Raw genomic sequence first — 24,533 nt, forward strand, 5'->3', positions numbered from 1 at the left:
TGCATCTATTGCGACATGTACTGCGGAGACAATCCCGCGACGTCGCGGCGCCTGTCACACGCATGTCGCGTCATCGTTATGTATAATTATTCACGAGGTCTACATCTCCAAGATCTAGAACGCGGTAGATTAGATTCTGTCTATCAATTTCATCCGATGATATAATCCGAGTGCATGCTGCTATTCCCATAGGTTACCGCTCTTCGTCGCATTAACTAACAATGTTCATTCTGCTCCCATAATTAAGATCATTATTTGTCATTTGCTTGATGGTCTAAATTTGATCCATTATTTTTAACTCGATTAGAAACTATAACCGCATCAAGATCGCTTTATACTCTGTGTTTTTATATATATACATGATGGAGAATCTTGATCGTATTATGTATTTATAAGTAATGATGTGAATATATGATTCACAGAACTCTTTCTCTATCTCTCTCTTTTGTGCATATTTTTTCCATCAATGGCAGTTTCAAAGCATACAAAAAACTAAATATTTGATAATTTGAGGTCTATCTATATAAATGTATAAGAAAATATGTAAGATACATATGTAAATAATTCTTATATTTTTGTAGAATAAAATTTCAAATAATTTTTATTGTGTCGTAATAAGAAAATAGTGTAGTTTATTTAAATGATATCTAAAGAATGTAAAATAGAAAAGAAAAGCAAGCTCATAGGAGATACTTGCATTCAAGCTTTTGAAAACAAAATGTCATTATACATAGGAGAGCAGATCGATGCTTTATATGATAAGTAAATCGCTATGGACAAAGTGAGGTCTACACACATACTGTTGTCGCCAATATTGTCTCCGTTATATTGTTACACGCGATTATTCACGATGACGTTTTCAGACTGAAGGAGAACGGGCGAACCGCGGATCTCGTCCGTTAGGTCTGTCTGGCTCGTTCCGACAAACCCAGAGCGAGATTACGACGCCATCCGCTTTTCTCCTTGCTGTCGCGCTGCTTACGCTGTCGGAAACACGGGACTTCCCGCGAAGATGTCACTATCCGAACGAATATTTGCGGCATGTTCTGAAAGCCACTTCCGCCAAAATGGGACGCACGTTCAAAAGTTGGCGAGGAGCACGCTCTCATCCGGAAATGTCGCAATGTCATACAAATACGGCGTACAAATACGTTCGCCGGTCATAATGTTCGCCGATTTCTGATGTCATAAACGTCCACTTGGACGCAATTTTCGATACAATTCTATCACTGTACCGTGCCAAAATTCTATTAATTTTTTTTTGCACATAATTAACACAAATATCTTGTTACAATTTTCATAAATTTGACACAATTCTATTAAATATTGCGTGAAATTAATGTCCCAATTATTTTCACACAGTATGTATTTTATTCATCTGATTACTTTTTACACACGGTCTTAAATTGATATTTTGGATAAGGAAAAGTCATCTTAGTAACAATGTTTTTTATTCGACATATGCCCAACTCTCTTATCGAATAAAAGACAATACATCACCAAATATTTTCGCGCGTACTCACGACGAAATACGCGCTCATATTAAAGATTTCCATTTGCGCGTCGACCTAAGAACCTAACGTCATTTTCTCGACCGGATCGAATGCTACAGAAATGACAGACATGCTCGCTTGCACACATACATAGATGTAGTAGATGCACGAAGGCTTATGCAGACGCCCGCATTTATTACGTCGCGAGACACGGCGCGGCAGCTAGAATCTCCTCACTGTGGTTACGAATCAGAAACTCTTCCCGGGCTTTGCAGCGGGCTCGTAAAGAATCTAGGCACACTTCCTGCACCCCTCGTCTCGTTCGCTCACAGTTACCGCAGATCGGCCTCGACAGAGATTTGTACGTGTTATATCTCGGTGCCAGCACTCGCGAATCTTGCCGTGGAAAATGATCCGCGAATGATTCTCGCCATTTTCGCGGTCTGCGATAAATTCTTGTTCTCTCCGCTATTGATTTTGGTCAAAATATAATTGAAGACAAATATAATTGAATTAAATCAATTAATATCGATCGCGGAATATAATCGATCGATTAAACCGCGCTCGTCTCAATTTCCAATTTATTTCAATTTTCGACTTTAATTCCATTTCAGGGGGCACATTTGTCTCGTGTAACACCAGTCGCTCGTTTTTCTTGCAGGTTTACGAGATGTACGTGACGGGTTATCAGTTCAAAGTGCTATCGCCTGTATTTACGGGCCACTGGGGACTGCAGACCAGAAAGAGCAGGCCCGCCTGGCGCGAGCGTCAGAACAGTGCTAACAGGAAGCAGTTTGAGACGTTCAAGAAGGAAGTATTCGCTCGTTACATGCGAGATCCGTTGAAAATGATGAAGAACGCTAACTGACAAAAGCTTCATCAAGGATCTCGTTGAATCGAGACTTTGCCGCCGTTTCATTTACGTTCGTCCTTAGGCTCAACACACATCGAAGATTCCAAAGTAGAATTAGGCCTCTGACAATAGTCAGTGCTCACACCATTTAAGTAGTCAATAGATTCCAAGTGTTTCACGTGAGTCAACGAATAATTCGTCAAATAATATTCATACTTTATCTTCTGTTATTATTTTAAAGTGACGCAACATTTTACATGCAAATCCTATAATTCTCTCTGTCAACTTTATTTAATTCCAATAATATTATTTATTATATAAACCGTTTAATATTTTTTTTTTACTAATTGGTGTTCATTAATCGCAGTAAAAATTGTCTTTGATTATCTATATACACGTTTAGGTAGAATTTATTGGAAATCTTTCACGGAGGATAGTTGATTTTATCCTTTGGACGAGAATAATGATGAAATCGTATTAAGCGACGGAGTGCTTCAATATGCTTGGGAGAACAGATGCCAGATCGAGTAACCGCGATTCGCGCTACTTATCGAACCTTCCGGTTCATCGATTCCGCTAGGCGAAACCAACCGCGGAAACTCTTGTTACTTCTACTCACGATTTCCCAAAGTCATCAGAGACCGCGCCATACGGGATCGCGGAATAAATATCTTCTCGTGAGTTTCGCGGCACGTACTCGTGCACGAGGAGCGGGAAAACGCAGGCAGGGGATCTTAAGTGAGCGTACCTCGTTAGCTGTCTGGGGCTTAAGAGAGGGTGGCGTTTAAATCCAAAATCGATACTTTGCTCGACGCCGACATAGCGCTCCGAACGTAAAATAAACAAATAGCATAAACCATCGCCATGCCGTATCTGGTTGCATAGAAGGATGCGAATTATTTTATATAGATATATAAAATATGTCCTAAATCATAGATTCTTTTATCTAGACAGATTTCTTGACCAATATCGATTAAATCGATTTTTTTTTAACAACAAAAAATCATAGAGCACTTAGATAATTTTTTATAATAAGAACTTTACAAATTTTATAAATTAACTTTTAGAGCGAAAGTAAATAATAAAAAAATTTAAGAAATTTATATTAATTGAATTTTAATTCGACATTTGATCAGGCTACATCTATGATCTGGTTTCACACAAATCGAGAGAGAGAGAATTGAAATTGTCTAAAAAATTTATAGATTATGGAGGATATACGGAGAATTTTGGATATATAATTAAAAATGGCAATACACAAAAGAATAAAAAATAATATTGCATTATTAAAACGCGCTCTACAAATCAAGGGATCGACGATATTTATGACATCGAAAATGTATGCGTTTTGCTTAACAATATAATGAAGTTATTTCGTAAGATCGCATTATCTGTACATTAATATATCACCGTTATTTGTTTTACTTTATGAAATTGCAGGGCAATTATGAGGCAAAGTTTTGAGATTTGTAGGTATGAGGATGTCTAAGCTCAAGAATATTGCCATCGCTAACATTCACTTCATCTAATTAATTTTTAGATAACGTACTCTCACTTTTTCTTTTAACTGACATAATATAGCCTTTTAGATCTATTTCACTTTTTTTCTTTAATCATAAAAACGAAGTATTTTATCAAAAATTTCAATTTTATTATTTATGTTTAACAATGATTGCAAAAAGATGCCTAACACGTAAGAAAATAACTCTCTCTCTCTTTTTAGCTAATTTTATAAAACTATGAGGATACTGTTGGTGCTGCTACTGTCAGTTAAAAGTTAAAACGTTAACGTTTAATTCAAGGCACAGAGTTATCTTTATATTGTAATGTTTTTACTGATAGATGTAAAATATAGCGCATAGACGGTGTTGTGAAATAATATAAAATGTAATAAAGAATTACGAGAATTATATATTGCTGTCTCTCTGATTCTCGCAATAAGTTCGTTGTGAAAAAGCGTAGTATTAAAAGACGTGAAAATAATTACAAAGTTCTGTCCTTTTATTTCTTCCGACGTTTTATAAGAGACAATAAAAAATTCCAAGAAAAATTTAAATTTAAAAAATTGAAAAGTAAAATTGAAAAACTAATATTAAACCGATATTAATATATGCAAAGGCTATATACATCTTTTTCCATTTTTGTTATTTTTCAGATTTAATTTTTCGTGACATATATATTTATCTTTTATATCTGTCATTAAACATTACGATAACAGAAAAATTAATTTTTATCTGTGTTAAAAAAATTTTTTTAAAGCTGTACGAGACATACAATGTAAATGATATTACGAAATGACGAGCACCAAATCGTTTTACACACATCTGTGTGTTATATTTTGTTTTGTAGACAATTGTATCTCTCTCATATTATGCGGTATTGTTCCGTAATATAATACTTGACTCTTCCCATTCATTTCATAATCTCGAGAGCTGCACGAATAATCCGATTAAATATTGCATGCTCTATTGCGCTCTGTTCGAACGCGTCAATCCTTTTTTCCACAGTTATCTCAAGCGATCTCGCAAACGTTCGGCAGTTAACTTGAATCGCGAATGCTGACAATGGCCGACAGTAAAAAGTATACATAGAGAGACTTCACCGGATGTGAGGATAGAAATGCTAACGATCGGGCGATTTCAGAGCACATTCCCACGCAGTTCCATAGCGCCAGGTTGCGGCTTATAGCTACGTTTTATCGTGTTACCGCAGTTGCATCGCGTGTCATAGGTGTCGACTTCGAGTGCATCGGGTCCTTCGAATATACCGTAAAGAGATATCGACGGCACGTGCGTTGAATATACAGAGCGGTACGAAAACACGCCAGTTATATCTTCGAAAATAGATTTTTCGAAGAATTTGGGGAGTTGATTTTTCTTTAGTAAAAATATTGAGATAATAGTTATTATTAATCAAAAAATTTTAATATTAAATATTTTCGTTAAAATTTTGCTTTGCAAATTTTATTTGTAAAAATCTCTTCCCTCTTGTGATAGTTTTTATCTGGAAAATTATTACTGTTTTAATATTCATGTTAATAAAATATTAATTTGAACTTTTATGAAATTTATTTCTAAGATATCACTCAAACTTTTTTGGGAATATCTTGTATACATAAATTATTTCATGGATTTTTTTTGGTTACATGTAATCTTTAGAAGCGCGTTATCTGTTCTCGATTTCTGTAATCGCATTTATTGAACCGTTTTGAGACGAGAGAAAGCACTATGCTTTGCGAAGTCTTTTTTTTCTTTTTCATAAGTTCTCGCCCATCGGAAAGCACGATGAAAATTTTCGTAGCTTACGTCAATGCACTCGATGACGTAACTTCACGTTTAAGCCCGAGATATAAACCGTTTTCTCGGCTTTTCCCCGCGATCGTTTCGGTTTAGTAAAGTTTGTTTACGACCATCGTGTCTCGTTATGCAAGATCGGAAAGGATGTGCGCGAGAAACCGTTGCCGGCGATGTTGCTGTTATAGTCGTTATCGCTTCTGGTTGGACCAGCAGTACAGATTCGCTGTTCTAGTTGTTGTAAAGGATTACTGCGCGCGAGAGAGCGGAAGTCCTTAAAGGAAAAAAATTTTGATTTATTTACGTCACAGCGCAGCAAACACGTAACGAAGAAAAAGATTTTATTAAGGTCTACGTAGTTCCGTAAACTCGATATTTTCATCACAAGAAAATTCGAATATAATATAGTATAATTAAATGTTAATTTATTAATAATCTATAATTCTGAATTTATAACTTCTATTTATAACTTCTATTTATAACAATTAATTAAAAAAATAGATATTAAAGATAGCAATGCTAATTTAAGATTATGTTACATAGAAAAAATATGTCAAAATTAATTACTAATTAATTAGTCAAGATACTACAAAAGTATATATATATATATATATATATATATATATATATATATATAATAATAATAATAATAATAATAATTTTAGTATCTCTCATTACAACACAAGGGGATAAAGTTTTAGAAAAGATAAATTAGAAAGTAATATCATAATGAAGGATACGATGATTCCTTGGGTCTTACTGTGTTGATGACATCAAGATTATTACATGTAATAATTTTCCACTAATGTTGCAAAAATCAGTATTACGTTATCTCTCAAAGTAATTACAATTAATAATAGAAAATACTTAATACAATCATTTCTATACTATCATTACAATTAATATCGAGTCTATGGAGAACCGAGTGATTGGTGTATTCTAATGATGTAGAGAGCGAAGAACAAACAAGAGAAAAAGAAGGGATCTAAGGAGAAGGAGTAACAATAAGGTAAGTAAAAATTACAATTTGGTTATATATTACTTATTCATGCATAATAATTATTATTTATAAAATTAATTGTCTAATGTATTTTTGCGATAACATAGTTTATTTTTACAGCAATATAAAACTTGGAATATTTTCAATTATTTTAAAAATCTTGATAGCAATTTTAATACTAAATTAATTCTAAAAAACAATTTGGTATTAAGTTAATTTTGTCAATTTCTCTTTTTTGCCTTGTTTTTAATCATTCTTTTATAATTATATTCTATACGTCTATAACAAGTTAATATTTTTGAATGTATCCATCTTTATGTAATTAATTTTGATATATTTTTTTTGTTTATAATTTGCTATTTGTGTTTTTTGGAAGTAGAAGTGCTGATGTATTGTTAAATTAACAATTTAGTGAACTTTTATTTAAGAAACGCTTGATCTCTGAAGTGGTATAGAAAAGGCAAGAAAATAGCTTTAATTTTCAAACAAACACGGAATGTTTATATTATACTTATACGGATGTGATCGTGATAAATTACCAAAACTTTGAAAGTCGTCTTATTTGTAAACACCCCCTCTATATTCGTATTTATATATCGTGCGATATGAAGAAACTTGACAGTCTGTTTCGAACATCCGTGTGAAGCATTTGCCCTCAACAACATAGGTAACTCACTCAAGGTCGGTATATTTATATTGCCAGTTGTTTTTCAAAGTAGTTTTTTATCTCTTTGTTTTAAAATTTTATTATATTACATTTATCTTCTTACAACATAAATGACTCATTTTTGTTCTGCGTATTATTACTCTGTTACATTTTTAATATAATATATTTCATATACTTTATATATTGAGCTAAAGAAAAACTGAAAAAGGACCAAAACATATGCTTTTTGTGATTGTATCATTTAGTTAGGATATCAATATAATTTTTGTAGTGGGACATATACGCACAAGTTGCCGCGCTGGCTCTTAATTGCCTTTTGTCTTCTTCGTACGATATATTCATAAAAGTCATTATTAATTTATTTTGATTCTTACTTTTTATTTCTATTTCTACCTGATAAAAGCAATAAATTGAGGCAGATTAAGCAATAAAATTATGACAAATTAACACATAATTATGCCATACACATAAATTTGATTTCTCAAGATGAGAGTATCAGATTAACAAAAGCTATTAACATACATATTCTCGAGCATACTTTGCCACTTGCGTGTACTAGAAATGTACATAATCCTGAAGCGCAATTTCTTGAAAGAGCACGCATCGTACCACGGTTTAAGTATAATATATTCTGGCGTGAATGTTAAAGCTCTCGTTGTATATTCAACATTGTATATACAGTTAAACCGTTGCTCATTAATAATCATAAGAATGCAGGAGCACTTCTAATTGCATGATATATCACTGTGATTAGAATTTAGCCAATGTTCAGTTTGATATGATAAAGTGAAGAGATCATTGACTTTTTTTGCAAAACGGAACAATAAGAAATAAGATTTATTTTATATTTTTTCAAATTAGTTATTTGCGTCTTGTCAAAAATTTTATTTTGTGAAACAACACGTGTTGTTATTGTGAAATAAGAAAATTTTCTTGATTCTATTATTTAAGATGTTAATGCGACTACATGCGACATAATCTTATATAATTTTTCACACTTTATATGTGTACTTTGCGGTTAAAAGACATTTTCTTCTCTTGCGCATTTTCATATTACAACTTGGTATATTTGGCTCAGCTAAACAGCAATGACCGTCTACACTTTCCACATCGTTGACTCATTTTGAGAGTGGTTTAATTTTCTGCACGTTGCCGGCTCTTTAGCTAGGATTAGTCCTCGGCCAATTTCTACAGAGTAAAAAGATGTAGAATGATGTGTGCAAGAGGGATGCTACAGGACACAAAAAACACAGGGAGGACAGAAAATAGACAGCGTATGCTAACAAATGCAAAGTACAATATGCTAAATTCTAATCACAGTGCACGCATTATATGTATCTATCCGCGATATATGCATGTAGTTGACTAAATTATTAGATTCGTTCTTGCGACTCTTCGTCTCGTTTTTCTTTCTTCCACAATCGTGATCCGAACGGTAACTCTTTCTTTTCCTTGAATCGCGTATTTTCTTCTTATTTTATCTTAGTCTGGATTTTTCTATTAGATCTGTTCAAAGTGTTCGTCTAAAAAGTATGCGAAAAGCATCGCTGTGTGGGAGAGAAAGCCTCGCGGAATATAGCAGCGATATTAAAGCGAGTTTTGAAGCCGTTTACGCGTCAATCAGCTCGAAAGACGAGCAGTCATGTCATTTTACCAGGATAACAATGAAGTGACAGCGCGTAACTAGATTTTCCGTTGTATTGGCTACCAGTGTTATGTTCGCTTAATTTATCACAAGGAATTGATGTTGTCGAATAATTTTAGAAAACGGTTATGTGGAATGATTGCCAAATGATATCAAATACAGCATTGGATTTTATTTTCATAATTAGAAAAGAAATTAATAAAAAAAGAAAAGGATAAAATTTTATACATATATACTTTTATTTTTAGTTTATAATATTTTATTTATATTAATATTTAATCGTTTATCGAGATGACAGAAACTTTTTATGGTTTTGAGATATATTATCATCTTAATATTCAATATGTTTTATATTGTCAAGCAAAATGAATTTGAAATCGATTCGGAGGAAATAGAGAATAAATGAAAATGTTCGAGAAAACGTATGCGGGACACGTCACATGTTCAAGAGAGCGAAACTCGTCCTCGAACGTTCTCGCGATTAAATTCTATTTCTCACACCATCCGATGTTCAACGTTTGGTTAAATTCGCTTATCCGCACTGTCGCGAATTTTTCGTTGCACACCTCTCTCCCAAGTACAAGTTCCGACCGCGCAGATTGCGCCTTTTCTCGCGACGCGTTAAGTTCCATCTCGAAGGAATATAAGATGAAATTCTCTTTGTTGGCAGATAGAATTCCAGTCATTCAGCTTCTCTCAAAAAATTCTTACAAGTTACTGTGTTAATATTATTATTTATGGCTACGTTAATATATTTAATATCAAGACGATTTTGTTTGAATAATTACTGATTTGAATGATTATTAAAGTGTAAATTTGAGTAAAAGACAGAGAAGATTGCCTCGACTTGATGTTGCTGTGATTGCAATTTTTAATTGCGATAATTAAGATATCGCTAACTCTTTCTCTATAATTAACATACGGTGTACGGAATAGCACTATAACGTCAAAGCGAGCGGTCGCTAACGGGTAACACCGGTAGTTGGTGTTCCTATCTAACGTCGCCTAATACGGGGACGAGTCTAATCCCGTCTGATCTTGAATAATCTGAACTAATCTCGTGCAATCTAACGGCAGCTTTCGGCGCCGGGTACGAGCGTCGGTGGAATAGGTCCGTTTTCAATTAGAGGGAACATTTTGCTGATGGCTCCTGCTTCCTCATACACCTCCCACCGCCCGACTGGATATCTGCCGAAACTTCGTACGGATACGGAAGGAAGGTTTACGGATACGGATGTTGGTGGGAATCTGTCAGTATGAGCAATCCCCCATAGATAATGGTCGGATTATGCAACCGGATTAGGATTTTCTACAATGCGAGTGTGCGTGAACCTTCTTACGGAGATTCGTACCTTGATTAAATTCTAAGTGCAATCAGCCGAGATCTCGTGCAATCGCTTAGTTTAATAGAATTTGCCACTTTTTGTATTTTTTTTTTTTCAGTATTCACTCCGCTTTGTCAGAAATAGATGCACGAGAAATCGGGTTTCGCGAAAAAGCTACGTCCATTTGGAAATTGCCGTTCATTGATTGTAGCTTTCTCGTGGTAACCGCCGAGATCGAAATGGAACGCCAGGTTGACGTTTTGCCACACACTATGTGTATTGTTTGAGTAGGTTTTTATATCCCAATTCTGTTTTTGATTATATATGTATATATATATATATATATATATATATATATATATATTTTCTTTCTCTCTCTTTCTCTCTCTCTCTCTCTCACACACACACACACACACACACATCTCTAACGACATAATGCGGTTGAGCGCTATTTTTTGGCACCTGCTCTCAATTGGATTCTATTTTTTTTACAATCTTCTTCCGCATTTTCACATTAATTTACCGCATCCATCCTTTGCAATCCGATTCCATAAAACGATAAGATTCTTTCTTTGTGATTCTCGTGGATCGTAACTTCATCGTCTTTTCTTTTACTTGATTTTAAGTGTCAAATATTTACGGAGTCTGATAAGAGAAGGGAGAGAGAAGAAAACGTAAAAAGGGGAAAAGAAATAGACGGTTACGATTCTCGTCTGGATTACATGAGGATGCGGGTGATCCTCAAAAGTTGAGGACTGATGTAACGGACAGAGAACGCAATGGCGACGACGAAAGTCATTTTGCAGAGCTTGGTAGGCGCTCCTGGCGCCTGCAGAAGGAGAATCGTTTTGTAATTGATAGGAGTGTTTGTTTTCGCATTTGTAAATAGCATTCCATTAGTGCCGCCGCGAGCACACAAACTGCACGAACTTTGGCGCGCACGTCGAAGTTTCACGTTTCCCATAGCCGTTTCGGCCAGAAGTACAACTAATCGAGCCTCGTCTGCTCTACGAGCTTTTCCCAGTCCATAACCCTCGAGAATACTGTATATTATAATTTGTTGCGTCGTACATCTTTCTACGATTGCGCAAACCATAAAAAAAAATATCCCAGGGCGCATTTATCACTCTAAAATTGACTGAATAATTTCCTAATTTGATATTAAATTAGGCATCAAATTTCCTAAATTTGATGCTTAATGAAAATTAAACAATTAAGTTTCATTTTCATAAACGTCAATTAACATTAAATGAGATTTAATTAGCATTTCTAGAGAAAGGGTCTTGGGTAATTAATTTAAAATTAAAATGCTGATTTAATTTTACACAAATTAAATGTTTTTAATAATCCAAAATTTTATTAGTTTTTCTTTGCTACGATTTTAAATCATAGAAGTTAAATTCAGAAGGGAATGTCAAATGCATTGCATAGTCTATATAATGCACGTAGATATGTCATATGCAATATATATATATATATAGATATTGAAACGTGCAAGCAAACGTTACACAGCAGCACGTATAAAAAATATATTTTATAAATTTCTACGTTGATATTATGTCAATACACTGCCTTTGATTATGAATTTACAAAGCAGACGAGTACATATATAACTTATATTGATTTATGCAGTATCATGCTTCAACTTTAATTTGCAACAATTATCGTTGATGATTCATATGACGGCTACATGTTAAAGTATTTTTTTTTGCAGGATAAAGAATAAACATAAACTAATAAACAGAGGAAGTGATTGTAAATATCGTAAATACCGTAAAATTGTTTTGTCTGAGCAATGTTTCGGATTGGCTGTTGGCTTTCGTCAGTAGCAACGAATGCGCAATTTCGTTCGCGCAATTTCGAGCCAGCTCAAGCGAGAACGTCATCCCGACACGAATTTTACGACTGATCACTCGCGAAGCCTCCTCTTTTGTCACGTTCCGCGCCGTGGTTTTCTCGAAAGAAAAGCGGATCCTCTCGGATACGGGTTCTTTCGATTGGAATGGATGAAATTCCATTACTACGGAATTTCGCGTAATTCTTTCGGAGCACTGTCGCGTATATGTTCCGAGTAATAAGATAGACATCACTTTTTTCTCTTTTAGTCATCTTTTCAAAATGATGTTAAATATAAAGAATGTAATTATATTAGACAGTGTTAATTTTTTAATGTTAATAATTTTTCTCGGGAACTCGTAAATATTCGGAGCAAATTAACTATAGAAAGATCTTTGTTTTTATGTCAAATCTTTTGAAATCTTTATATGTTACAATCTCATAATAAGATTAGTCATTTTTTTCAAAATTATTTGATATTTAATAAAAAAAAGATCTAAGTCAAGACCTAGAGAAAATTCTAAAAAACTTTCAGAAAAGAAACCTTTATTATATTGTACTTATATTGGGACGTAAATCACCTAAATTGCGAATAGTATTACTCAACCAATTCTCTTGTCAAGAAGAGTATAAGCTTATTTGATTTCTGTGCATAAATTCGCTCTGAGTGAAAATTCATTTTGGACTGCGCGTTATATAACGAAACTCGCGATATTTCTCCAAGCTGTGAGTAATTAAAATGTAAATTATGCGATGTGAGTAAACATGTTTGTATGAATCGCGCCAAGCACAGCCGACGCCGGAAGGATTATCCTTTTAATGAGACTTGACAATGCGCATTAATGTCGCGATGCGTTTATTAGAAGTCATACTGAAAATTTTGCACACTGAAGAGAATTGTCCGTACACCTCTACTAATAAAAAAAAACGTGCCGGTTTAAATCGAGAAAATTACCGCACAAAACTAATTAAAAATAAATTTATAAAATATAACTAGGATATATATATATATATATATGAAATCGTTATATGAAATTTATATTTTTTTTTGCAATTGTGTGAATAAAATAAAAATTATTTGATTTTTCGGCAGACTTCTCGGCACGTTCGTGGCGTTTCGACGATTACAAAGGAATTCTACTTTATATTTGCGCTATCAAAAGACTCGTGGTCATATTCTACGTTTCGCTTTTTCCTTAACGTATAAAAGAAATTCTCGACACGTTCCCCTCTACATTCGCGCTCACATCTGTACGCGGTATAAATCGCTCGATGATTTTTTTCTTTTTCATAACCCTCATACGCACCCTTGCCGTTCTCCTTCCTGCGTCTTTTCGCCCAGTACTTTTTATCGTTTTCCCGTCCGTCTTCTTGCTTCTTATTCGTTCCTTCTTATATTTCCATTACCAAAACGAAACAGGCTATTCCGCGGTTTTCATACTTTGGCACAACGTAATTACCGCGATTTCTGCGAAAGCGAAAGAGTCTGTTCTGCAAAACGAACGATCACGCGTAAAAAGCGCTCGTGAATTTCGTGATGGCATGAAAATAATCTTGCATTTGAATCTCTCTCTTGAAGTTTCGAGAAGCGTTACGGAAATAAAAATTAAAAATTCTTTAATAATACGTAGGTTTGAAAAGACTACATATACGTGCAAAATAATAACAAAAACATAAATCTAAAGTAAATAAAAACAACACACAATAGTAACGTCATAAATTCTATTAGTTATACGTCATCATTCGGCGCTCGGTTTAGTAATATAACGCAGTCTATTGTTATTCAGACACACGTGAATAGTCTCTGTCAGACAGACAGAAAATGATTATAGATTACTGTGTATTTCCTTTTAATAATTTTTTAAAATAATGATAGTTATTTTTTTAATGTTTAAATTTTTCTAATATTTGCATCGTTTGAAATTTTCGCGGACTTAGATGTAACTTATCTTTATTGTGTTTACTTATTATTTCCAGATTAAGAACGTTGATATACAAATGTCGAGTGATTAAAATAGAATGATGTGGCATATAAAATAATAAGATATGATACATCTAATACTTTATTAATAATTAAATATCTCGTTTTGAGAAGAAATAAAATATTTTGCATAAATTTATTTTTTGTAATGTATTAAGTATCTTACAGCAACAGCGAATATATATGTTATCGGACTATCTTTAAAGAAACGTGATTATTTTCTATTATTATAATTAGCAATCAATAATTTCGCGTAAGCAAATCGAAGATATCATGTGTGTTTTCGCGAATAAATATATAGGTGCAATAAATAGAGAAATTCAACGACGATGGAATAATCTTGTAGTGAGAAATTTATAACTAATATAATTTATTATTTATTACTTGTGATATTAGTTGCTTTTTTTAACTCTCAAAAAGGGATGCTTAGTACTATTAAATATATCAAATGTATCGTTACCTTTTTTCCGCGATGTCAATTGATTTTTTCATGAGTAATCACTGAAATTGCGTATTTTGACAGTTTAAAAAAAATATGCTCTGAGATAAGAATCGAGGCGCATATCATTCGCATCAATCTCATCCATCGTTTCGGTCTCTTTTCATTTTAGATTTAACTCTTCGCATTGATAACTTCGGTTACTATTGCCCTCTTGTTGACTTTAAGTGCGATCATCGCGACCACGAAATAGATTATTGATTCATTTATTCTCGAGTTGCAAAATTCGGGAGTGCCGTGCAAAGTGTCGCACGAACGTTTTCATCGTGAATGGTTTATCGCATCTTAATTAATTCGGCAGTATTGTAGGCGACAGTAAATATTGCGTGTCCGAACTTGGGAGTGCTGTGTAAAGTGTCACATCTCCATTTTTATTGTGTTGTGCAATGAACTATGTTTTTGTGAGTGCAACGAATTCTATAATTGCAACAAATCTTGACAAAAGAAGACCTAGAAGACATCGGGTAACACTAGAGCAACCTTACCCCAAGTAAAGATTTATTTTATTTATATTTAAATATCAATAAATAAATATATATATATAATCTCTTTCTCTCTTTTTATAGATATAATAATAATTTATTTTTAATTACTTCTGCCGCTGTTATAATTTGAATCTTATATTTGCATGTTACAGATCACTATAATTAACTTTGCTGCTGCGCATCGATCGGTGAGTCTTTTAAATTTTCATTATGTTTTAAAATAATACTATTAAAGTATATTTTTAAGTGCGCACTAGTTTGGATAGGTAGAGTTTTTTTTTTGTTTTTATTTCGAGATATTCTAACTATTTTTGCAAGCCTGCTTAATATATATATATTACTGAATTTTTAATTTTTACTGCAAAAACGCTCGAAACTTTAATGAGATCTTCAAGCAAATGCTCTCTCTATTCCTTTCGCATTAAGACGTGTCTCGGTTATAGAATCGTGCTTTCCTCCAAGTTTAGCGAAACCTCCTTTGTTTTCGTCGCCGTCTTCACCTCGAGGCGACAGGGGTTTGTGGTGCGATGCATCGGCTTGCTCTCGTGCGCACGGTACAATGATAATCCTGTTACACGGTAGCGTGTCAGTGACTGACGTTCCTTTGGCACTGCCTGTTCCCGGCTCGTCAAAGTACAAGAACCAGGAAAAGGCTCTGTCAATATCAGGATTGTTTGATATAGACGCTGTCCCTCAATGGCTGGCTACATTGTTGTCGCGAGAGAGTTTTATTCTGATTCAATTTTTTGTTTTTCTAGAAATTCTATATTGCTTTTATTGAACTCGTCAGTACGTGTTGGTATTCTTGGTGTGATTACCTTTATAAAGAATAATCGTTTTCTAATAAATAATTAAATATTGTTAAAATAAAATAAATAATTATTTTGTAATTATAAAACATAAGAAATAATAATACAATAATATAAAATAAAATAAAATTTATTTAAAGCATTGAAAAATTTAAAAGAAAAAATTAATATAATTTAACTTTTCTGTTGAAGAATTTTAACCTACATCTGCGTATTAAAATTATATAATCAGTATATTTGATCGATTCTGTGTATTTTTTTTAATTCTATTTTAAAAAAATCAATTACATCGTAAATCATTTCTGACGAAACTGACTTTAAGCCGTTTTCAACCAGTTTGCACGTATTAAATTCGAATACCTTTGACGTCGATTCACGCGTTATCTCCCTGCGCACGTTATTAGAAATGCATTGTACCGAATAGCGCACTTCGTTTAAATTCATTCGGCAGTTAATAGAAAATGTCGGAGAGCGAATTTGGTAATAGCGCAGAGCGGCTTATCGGTAGGAGGCTGCTCAAAAGCGGATGCGAGAGCGGGTTCGCGACCGGCCATCCGGTTCCACGAGGTTGGAGGCCAACCAAGCGGTCATCTCCCAGAGGCCTTGTACTCGGAAATAGACTGGGTTATACGTATATATATATATATATATATATATATATATATATATATGTATGTATGTATGTATGTATGTATATAGGTTCTGTGCCGTAACTCTAGCCGGAATACCGGTATAGTATTGATAATGCACGGCCTGTGCCCCTTTGCGTTTATACCATATGAGTATATGATCCGCCTTGCCCATTCGGTGCCGGCGATTCTTCATATCTCCGGGCTGTTGATTTTTGCCCGGTATCCCTGATCGCGTTTAAAGCGCCGCTCGTTATTTCTATCAGAAAATCAATCGTTTACTTAAAAATTTGTATCGCTATTTTATGACTATTTTATTTATTAAATGGATTGATCATTCTAAGCTTTATTTCTCGTGCAATATTTTTATAAATGTATAATTAATAGAACGCGAGATGGAAGTCACACAAGAGGAATAATAAAAAGTATCAATAAAAAGTATCGCTATACAGTTATATCCAACAATTTTCATAGATACATATTTCTGACGGAAATGATAAAATATGTAATTAGTGTAGTTTTTATGGGAATCTGCATGAGAGTTCGCGAATACGTATTCCGTTGGTATACCGCGTATTATACATTTCCATAACCCTTCTTCTTTTCCCTTGTTTTATTTTTTTTTTTATGTACGGCCGTTCGTCATGACGACACGAGCGCACCGTATTTCCCCCGAGTGTTTTTCGTAGCCATAGTAATTGTTTACTACCGTCGCGCACCGGCCCGGCCGTACGATGCTGATCGCAAAATCAATTTTCCTTCGTGCGCCAGATGCGTTCTGCAGCGAGATTCTCAACCAGGAAACCTTAATCTTGATGGTAAAATTTTATATCAAATCATTGTCACGTTTTTTTGAATGACAAGATCGATAATATGGAACGTTCAATTAATTTCAGATAATAACAAGAGATTATACAATTACCAAAATTCTTTTAATATTTAATGATATATATATATATATATATATATATATATATATATATATTGTTATATATAATTTTTCAAACTCTGTATGTCAAAGTGCAAGATCAACATTATTGCTTTTCGAAAAATATACATGTATACGTACCTATCTATATATGCGCGGCACGCTTTAATATATCAAAAGCGGGCGTACGCATTGAAACAATTAAATCGCCAATAGTACGAGCCAATTTAAGAATGTGTTTATTCCCACGGTAATTTCCGTTATATACGTTCGAAGCATGAGAGAGTTAATCGCCCTGTCCATTTGCGTCGCGCAAGAATCTCACTCACGGGGCTATCGGCTCAGCCCTGGCATCGTCGCGTGAGGAATTCCGTATTAAAAGTTTACCGTCCTCATGGTAGGGTCGTGTAGGGCTCTCGCTTGCGGGAAAGGGCCGGAATTCCGTTGCGCGGCACGAGAGAAGGCCGAGGCACCAGGAATTCTGTAGTTACCTACGTTAGTCGCGCTCACCCTCCGTACATTTCCCTTCCCCGTTCCTTCATCCAGCTCGATCCTACGTTTTGCCGTCCGTTGTCATCATAGTGTAAATCGGACCTTTTGACTACCACCGACGGAAATCGAGAACCTTTGACACCGTACACCGCCACGCGTCCTCGGAAATATTTTTTGAGTTTTATTCGCCGGTGCTCCCGGAAAAATGCCGCGAGCGTAACAACGACGCCGTTCGATCGCCCTATTTTTTTTCTCTCTTATTTTTTACTTTACACTTTTTTTTTGCCATGGTAGTACGTGATAATTAAAAAATTCTGTTCAGGTCAAGTTGCTTTGACCGGGAAGATTAATTGTTCGGCAGATAATTCTCTCTCTCTCTCTCTCTGTCGCGTAATCTTCTGTAGAGTTTCTGCTTGAAGATATACGTTTTCTGTTAAAATGGTGCATCTTCGAATATGGATGCATTTAGCTTTATTTCTGTCTGTAACAGATGAATATTAATATTCGAGTTCCTGATTTAATGAAGTCACGTACGGAAGTCCTTGGCTTACGTCATTTGTCATAAGAGCAAAGCTTAGCTACAAGTTCAGTATGTAATTGCGTTACCAGACAATTTAACTTTGTAGCTGTCAGATGGAAAATGAGACGGATGAAAAACGACATTTCGTGGTATGAAATTTCCAAAAGCGTCAAATTAATCGATTTAAAGGACAAACGGGATCAAGAGATCGCGCGGTTTGGTCATTGGTCCGGGAACACAATGGAGAGAAATGCATTTGTGTCGCGTTTCACCAGGAATTCTGGTGTCGCTATCCGTTTGTCCCATCTGTGTTCTTTTTATAGCGTTACTAACGAAGGTGTTATATTCCAGGCATCTATATCGCTTCGAAAGCGCGTTTCGCTGCATCGAAATGTGGAATGCACACTGCGTTGTTAGTAAAGATATATATCGTGATAATTTCGCATCCCATACGCAGACATTACGCGTTCAAATACTTATTCGTGCGTTATCGTTATCGAAACTAAATCACCGCGAAACAACGGACGTAATATAACGACAAATATTACATCTCTCGCGACAAGGTATATGCGCGACCTTTTTCTTCGACACATTATGATTGTCGTCTTGAGTAAACTGCTCGATGCTCAGCAGATATCATGGCACGATATCCTCGAACATTTGTTCGTATATTTGACACTTGTTATTGCAATCGACTTGGTTTACTTAAATCAAATCGATTCCTGTAACATGTTTACGTTCTCACAACACGTATCTCTACGTCGATCAAATTCCATGGGATGTTTTATTTAGTAGGAATTGGAAGATATTGTTGCTCGTTCAACAGAAAGATTTCACAACTGATAAAAGTTGATTTTCTGGAATTTGCGATCTAAAAAAAAGGAAAAGCTACTGCTTCGTAACGTATGATAGTAAGTAGGTCACATTTACAGATGTGTGCATTTCCAATTCAACAATAGACCATCGATATTCAGGATACTTTTAATTAAAAGGAAGGTCAGAATATTTTTCAGTATATATTTTTTTTGTAGAAGGAATAACACATAAACGCATATATATATAATAACAAGCATGTTGATCAAATTATACTTGATTTAAGATAAAACATTGAACTCCTTCAATATGTGCATATGTGTGCAGCGCTCGGCACACTCTTGAAGGAAATTTCGTCTGCTTTATTTATGTATATTCTCATCGAATTTCCCGCGCTCCTGCATACTAGCAGCAAACCACTCGCATCTCGGGAATTGTATGACGTTCACGAACAAGATGGTATAAAATTTTGCAGCCAGAGAAACGGGAAGTCGTTATTTCGTGCAATATGCCGAACGCAATTAAATGTTTGCTCATAACTCCTTTTTTTTTCTCCACAAATATCCTGCGCGAAATACGCACGTACACACATAAATCTATGATGTATTTTGCGATCATTTGTGAAATTTGCGAGACATCGAGCACAACGCATTCGTCTCGTTTTCTTTTGTTCTCCCGTATGGGGAGTATGAAAAAAATTTCATTTGCGCATACATGTGGGATGCACGTTTAATTAATGTTTGAATATATTGGCTCGGGCGTTTGCATGCGAGTAGAAAGCCGTCAGAAACATTAATAAAACGTTTGTCGTTCGAAGAGAACCTAGAACGAGAATGTGTTTCTATTCTTTTATATTAAGCCAAAAATAAAAGAATGTGCCGCGATTTAATCCTAAGATCGAGGTTTCTAAATTTCTTTATTGGTATCGAATACTCAAGATTAATCTTTTAATAAAATTTTTAGAAGTTTTTCCTTACATTTTTTTTTACTTAGCGCATCATGTAAATTTAACTTAATGATGCAAGCAAATTTTTGCTTTTGCTGGAGATAAACAGCGTTTTGTCCTTTTATTCATGCGTGTTCTTATCAAATTTTCCCCGCATTTTCTCCGTCTTTCTCTCTCTCTCTCTCTCTCTCTCTCTCTCTCTTTCTTTCTTTCTCTTTTTTATCATGCCGGGGATTGTACAGCGCGTATAATAAAGCTGGCGGAAAATGTTCGTCGGAGAAGTTGGGAAGGGATGGTTGCCGGGAGGTCCCTATGTAACACGGGTACATACGTTACGGCGTTTTATCCCGTCATTGTTTCCCCGGAAACTTTTCGCCCGTTGGTGCAGGTACACCGTAAACTTACTATTTTTTCTAGATGTAAACTCCTTCGCGTACAGGTGACATAATTCTCGATCCTTCACTTTCCGATGTTCCATAAAGTGGCCAATAAAATATCTTTCGCATTCTTCTCATGCGTATTCGCCATAGCGGCTTTGCCATAAATGTTTTATGACCAGGGTAGATATTGAATTCTTCTTATCCCTCCTTCACGCACTATACATTTGATAAGCGTGTGGGAAATTTGTCATGGATGATTCTCGACTTTTTGAGTACGTGGAAAGATCTCTCCCTATCCCATGTGCCATTAATTCTTTTACACACGTGAAGAGAAAAAGAGTTTGAGAAAATATTTATCTTACGCGTATCTTTTCGAGAGGCATATTTTAAAAATATCGATTCAGCCCTTCATCCTTTTACAGTTATAACAAGAGACTCTTTTATACGCACGAATCTCTTACGTAAATATTGCTTCAAAGTCGCACGTAAATGTTGCTCACTGTAACAATCTGCTTGCACAACGGATTGCGCACTGCGGCAGATATTTATCACTGCGGTGAACTTTGAAATGTGTTGCACGTGTGTCGATCTCACAAGCTTGTTGTCACTGTGATTTTGCTGCTATTTTGTTTAAACGATCCTTCAAAAAAAACGACACCGATGCGGTCGACTGCTGCTGATCGTTGTTGGCAAGAAGCACGTCCCGTATACCCGTGCTAATGGAACTCTTTTATCAAGGCTCGACTTTGCACGACGGTCGATACTTTATATTCGCACGGACGAGTCGCGGGCGTCATATTTCCGAGGCAGCGTCAGGAAAAGAGCGACAGGACGAAATGGAATATCAGCCCATGGGTTCGTCACGCGCGACAGGAGTTACGAAACGACGAAAAACGAGATTTTGCTCGAGGGTCGAGGAGAGGCGAATCGGGATCCGGGAAGGGGAGCGTGGGAGCGATGGGTGGCGAGAGACACGCAAAGGCCTGTTGGGATTATTTGCACGTCGCTGGGATGGAGATGGCTTCGCTTGATCGGGACTTGCGCGAATGCATGCACCGATCGCGCGCAGTCAATTTGCAGGCGAATGCAGGATTATGAATTTTTTCGACAAACACGCGACTCAATCGTCTCTTGTTTTCGCTAGCTGACGGTATATGCAAAATTTTTTAAATTTCGACAAAAATGTTCGAATTTTTTAAATAATTTTCTAAATAAAAACTTGTTCTAATTATTTTATATGTCATTCTGGGGGAAAGAAAAAGACAGCTTTGGACAAAAACAACTAGCTCTGAGACTAAAAAATTTTATTTGAATATATTTCTAATAAAAAACATTGAATCAAAGCTGTGCATTATTTATAGAATATTTATATAAAATTTCTCACTTATAGCTTTTGTCCGAAAAATGATAATTTTTCACTTGAATTTTTTTTTCACTTGAATTTACAAAAGATATGTTCCTTTTTTGTATATGTCAAGAATAATCTGGTAGATTTTTTTTTTAATTAAAATTATATTCCTTGCGCGTTCTTTTGATATCCTAAGCGATTATCTATCTTTAACTTCGATTGGGCCTGTTGCGAGTCGACAGATGCGATGTATTTGGCTGGACAACAGCACGATTCGAGCAGTGATCGATCGATGTTTAAAATGTTCCGAGTGATGGAGGATATAGTTTTGTACAATGCTTGATCTCTTACGTTTTCGAGATCGATACACGCGTCGCAATATCGTACAACGCTATCGTGCAAAAATGAGGAACGAAACTTTTAAGGTATATACGCTAGCCAGCAGTGTTCGTATCAAAAATCGATGTCGGTCGCGTTAAAGCACAAGGTCAACGGATAGAAAATACCGTTCCATGATTTTCATAAAGCGTCAGAATGCGACTCTTCCTTCGAATATGTAGAGCGCACGAGAAAACGCTCGTGCACGGCATATGCCTTTCGCAGTTTTAATACCATGCTTATGATTTATGTATCGGAATACATATTGCATCGAATCCCCTCTCGTATTAATATTGACACTGGAAGCGAAGCGTTTTCCGTTCTTTCTGCGCAACACGGGAGATATTTTTATTTCGCGTAAAGGCTCGTTCGGACATAACGATTTTCGACATGTCACAATACATAGATATCAATGTTATTTTTAAATCTTACCATATTTTACACAGATAGTGTGCTCAAGTAATATAAGATCAGTTTATATAAAACTTTTAGGACGCAAAACTTTTAGTTGCAAATCCGCAGCGAAAAAATTAATAGTAACTGTAACTATGCGCAATTTTTTACTAAATAATAATAAAAAACATATGTATCTAACAAGAGATATATTTAATAAGAGATATATTTTATCAATTAAATATATTCTTAATATAACAAATATTTAGCGACATTACAGTTGTAAATACGATTTTTTTTTTTACATTTTTTAATTAACCGTATGACGCTTTTGTCCGTGGCATTTTGAAACAATAAAAGCGAAAGGCTCGCGAACGATCCTACGGGTCGAGTTTATTGTCAGGAGAGAAGCTACTCAATGGAAGAGCTTTAAAAATGGGGGTCTCCACGCTGGAATACAGAGAAAATTTCAGGATAACGATCATAATCTTGACAGATGCGAGCATTCGTCACTCGTTAAATTTCCTACTCGTGCGCGAACCTGACGAATATCCTGACGGGATAGAGTTGCAAATTAGGACTTTGTTACAGCGCGTTTTCTTTCTTTTAAAAGAGTCTTCGTCGGCTTTCGGAGGATGACGAGGAGGCCGCTTGATAATGCTTCTAAATTTTCGTTACCGCACGATGGAAGGCGTCCTGTGAAATGCCAGTGTGTAAACTAGTTAAAGTAAGAAAAACGGTCATGCGAAGGAGAAGTCGCGTAGACAGTCGCCATTGTGCTTGGTAATTCTCGCTATGTCTCCGTTCTCCGTCTTTATACCCCCAGCAAAGAGTTCTAACAAATGTGTCACCTCTGCAGAATTGCTACTAAGACTATTTGTGACAGTGATCTATCGCTCGCAACAGAGGTATTGTAAGTGGCAGCTTGTACATTTAACATTGTCTTCAATTTATCCACGTGCAAAATACATTTTGGAATTTTTAAATATCAGCATTCCCGAACATTAGAACATGAGAATCCTCTGGAAAGTTTTCAATGTTACGAAAATTTTAAGAAACGAACAAGAAAAAGACTCCGAAAGACAAATGCCTCTGAAGGAGCGAGACTTTTTGCGTTTCTTCGCGTACAATTTGTTCATTGTATTTGGTGTTGTCGAATGCTGCCTCGCGACAAATAAGGCTACTCGCAAAGAAAAGAAAATCAAAGCGGCTACACAATGAGCTCCCTTATTGAGCGCAAACCCGGTTTATATCTCGCGGTAAGGAGGATACAATGCGGCGGGCGCAATGCTCCGAATCCATTCCGTGCACATTCGGTAGACAAACAATAATTACAGAGTTCTCGTAGTCCCTCGGACTACGCTCTGGGAAAATACTGATGCAATCTCGGGTGCAGCGCCAGCCAGCCAGCGAGCTAACCCCCGACAGAGGGGTGAGTCGCGCTTTTATTTCCCCGGGAAACGGCAAACGACGTTAGCCAGTACGGTGTACCATTCTCCCCTCTCGGAACCCTATTCGTGCATTTTCTATGTGTGGGTGTCTGCTCTTTTTATATTATTAAGTTCCTAACGTACTGAAAAGGACGCGGCTGTAGCCTTTCGCATCCAGTATGTGTTTCACAGCCGTCGGGATAATCATATTTGTCGTAGCGACGCTAATATCGTCGAGGATCTCGCGAAATTGTCGCAATAAGCGTGTCTCGCGTCGCATCGTATTCCTAGAGCGATGTGTGTCACCGTAGTTTACTGAGTAAAAAATACTGTAAAGATTATAAAAACTCTTATTCGATATTCACGTATTTTCGTAAAAAATGTGTGTAA

The 24,533-nt window shown here is 35.6% G+C and overlaps 2 protein-coding genes across 8 annotated transcripts in view; both read left to right on the top strand.

Annotated features, from left to right (window-relative positions):
* The window catches only part of LOC126859395 (beta-1,4-glucuronyltransferase 1), a 30,139-nt gene extending 26,803 nt beyond the window's left edge, over positions 1-3,336 (top strand). For 4 of the 5 annotated variants that reach the window (XM_050610692.1, XM_050610678.1, XM_050610685.1 and 1 more), the window contains exon 4: positions 2,155-3,336. In XM_050610692.1, the coding sequence (XP_050466649.1) occupies positions 2,155-2,361 (207 nt within the window). In that variant the 3' untranslated portion in view covers positions 2,362-3,336. The remainder of the gene's footprint in view (positions 1-2,154) is intronic. The other variant, XR_007688816.1, reaches the window with a different exon arrangement.
* Positions 3,337-7,279: 3,943 nt separating this feature from the next.
* LOC126849949 (protein O-mannosyl-transferase TMTC1-like) overlaps positions 7,280-24,533 on the top strand; it is a 211,732-nt gene continuing 194,478 nt past the window's right edge. The window contains exons 1-2 of one of the 3 annotated variants that reach the window (XM_050592447.1): positions 7,280-7,320; positions 15,230-15,265. The gene's annotated coding sequence lies outside the window, so the exon portion shown is untranslated. Of the gene's footprint in view, positions 7,321-15,229; positions 15,266-24,533 lie in introns of those variants that run through there. The other 2 variants (XM_050592456.1, XM_050592438.1) reach the window with 2 other exon arrangements.

This window comes from Cataglyphis hispanica, chromosome 1 (assembly GCF_021464435.1).
Source record: "Cataglyphis hispanica isolate Lineage 1 chromosome 1, ULB_Chis1_1.0, whole genome shotgun sequence".
In the NCBI taxonomy this organism is placed as follows: domain Eukaryota; kingdom Metazoa; phylum Arthropoda; class Insecta; order Hymenoptera; family Formicidae; genus Cataglyphis; species Cataglyphis hispanica.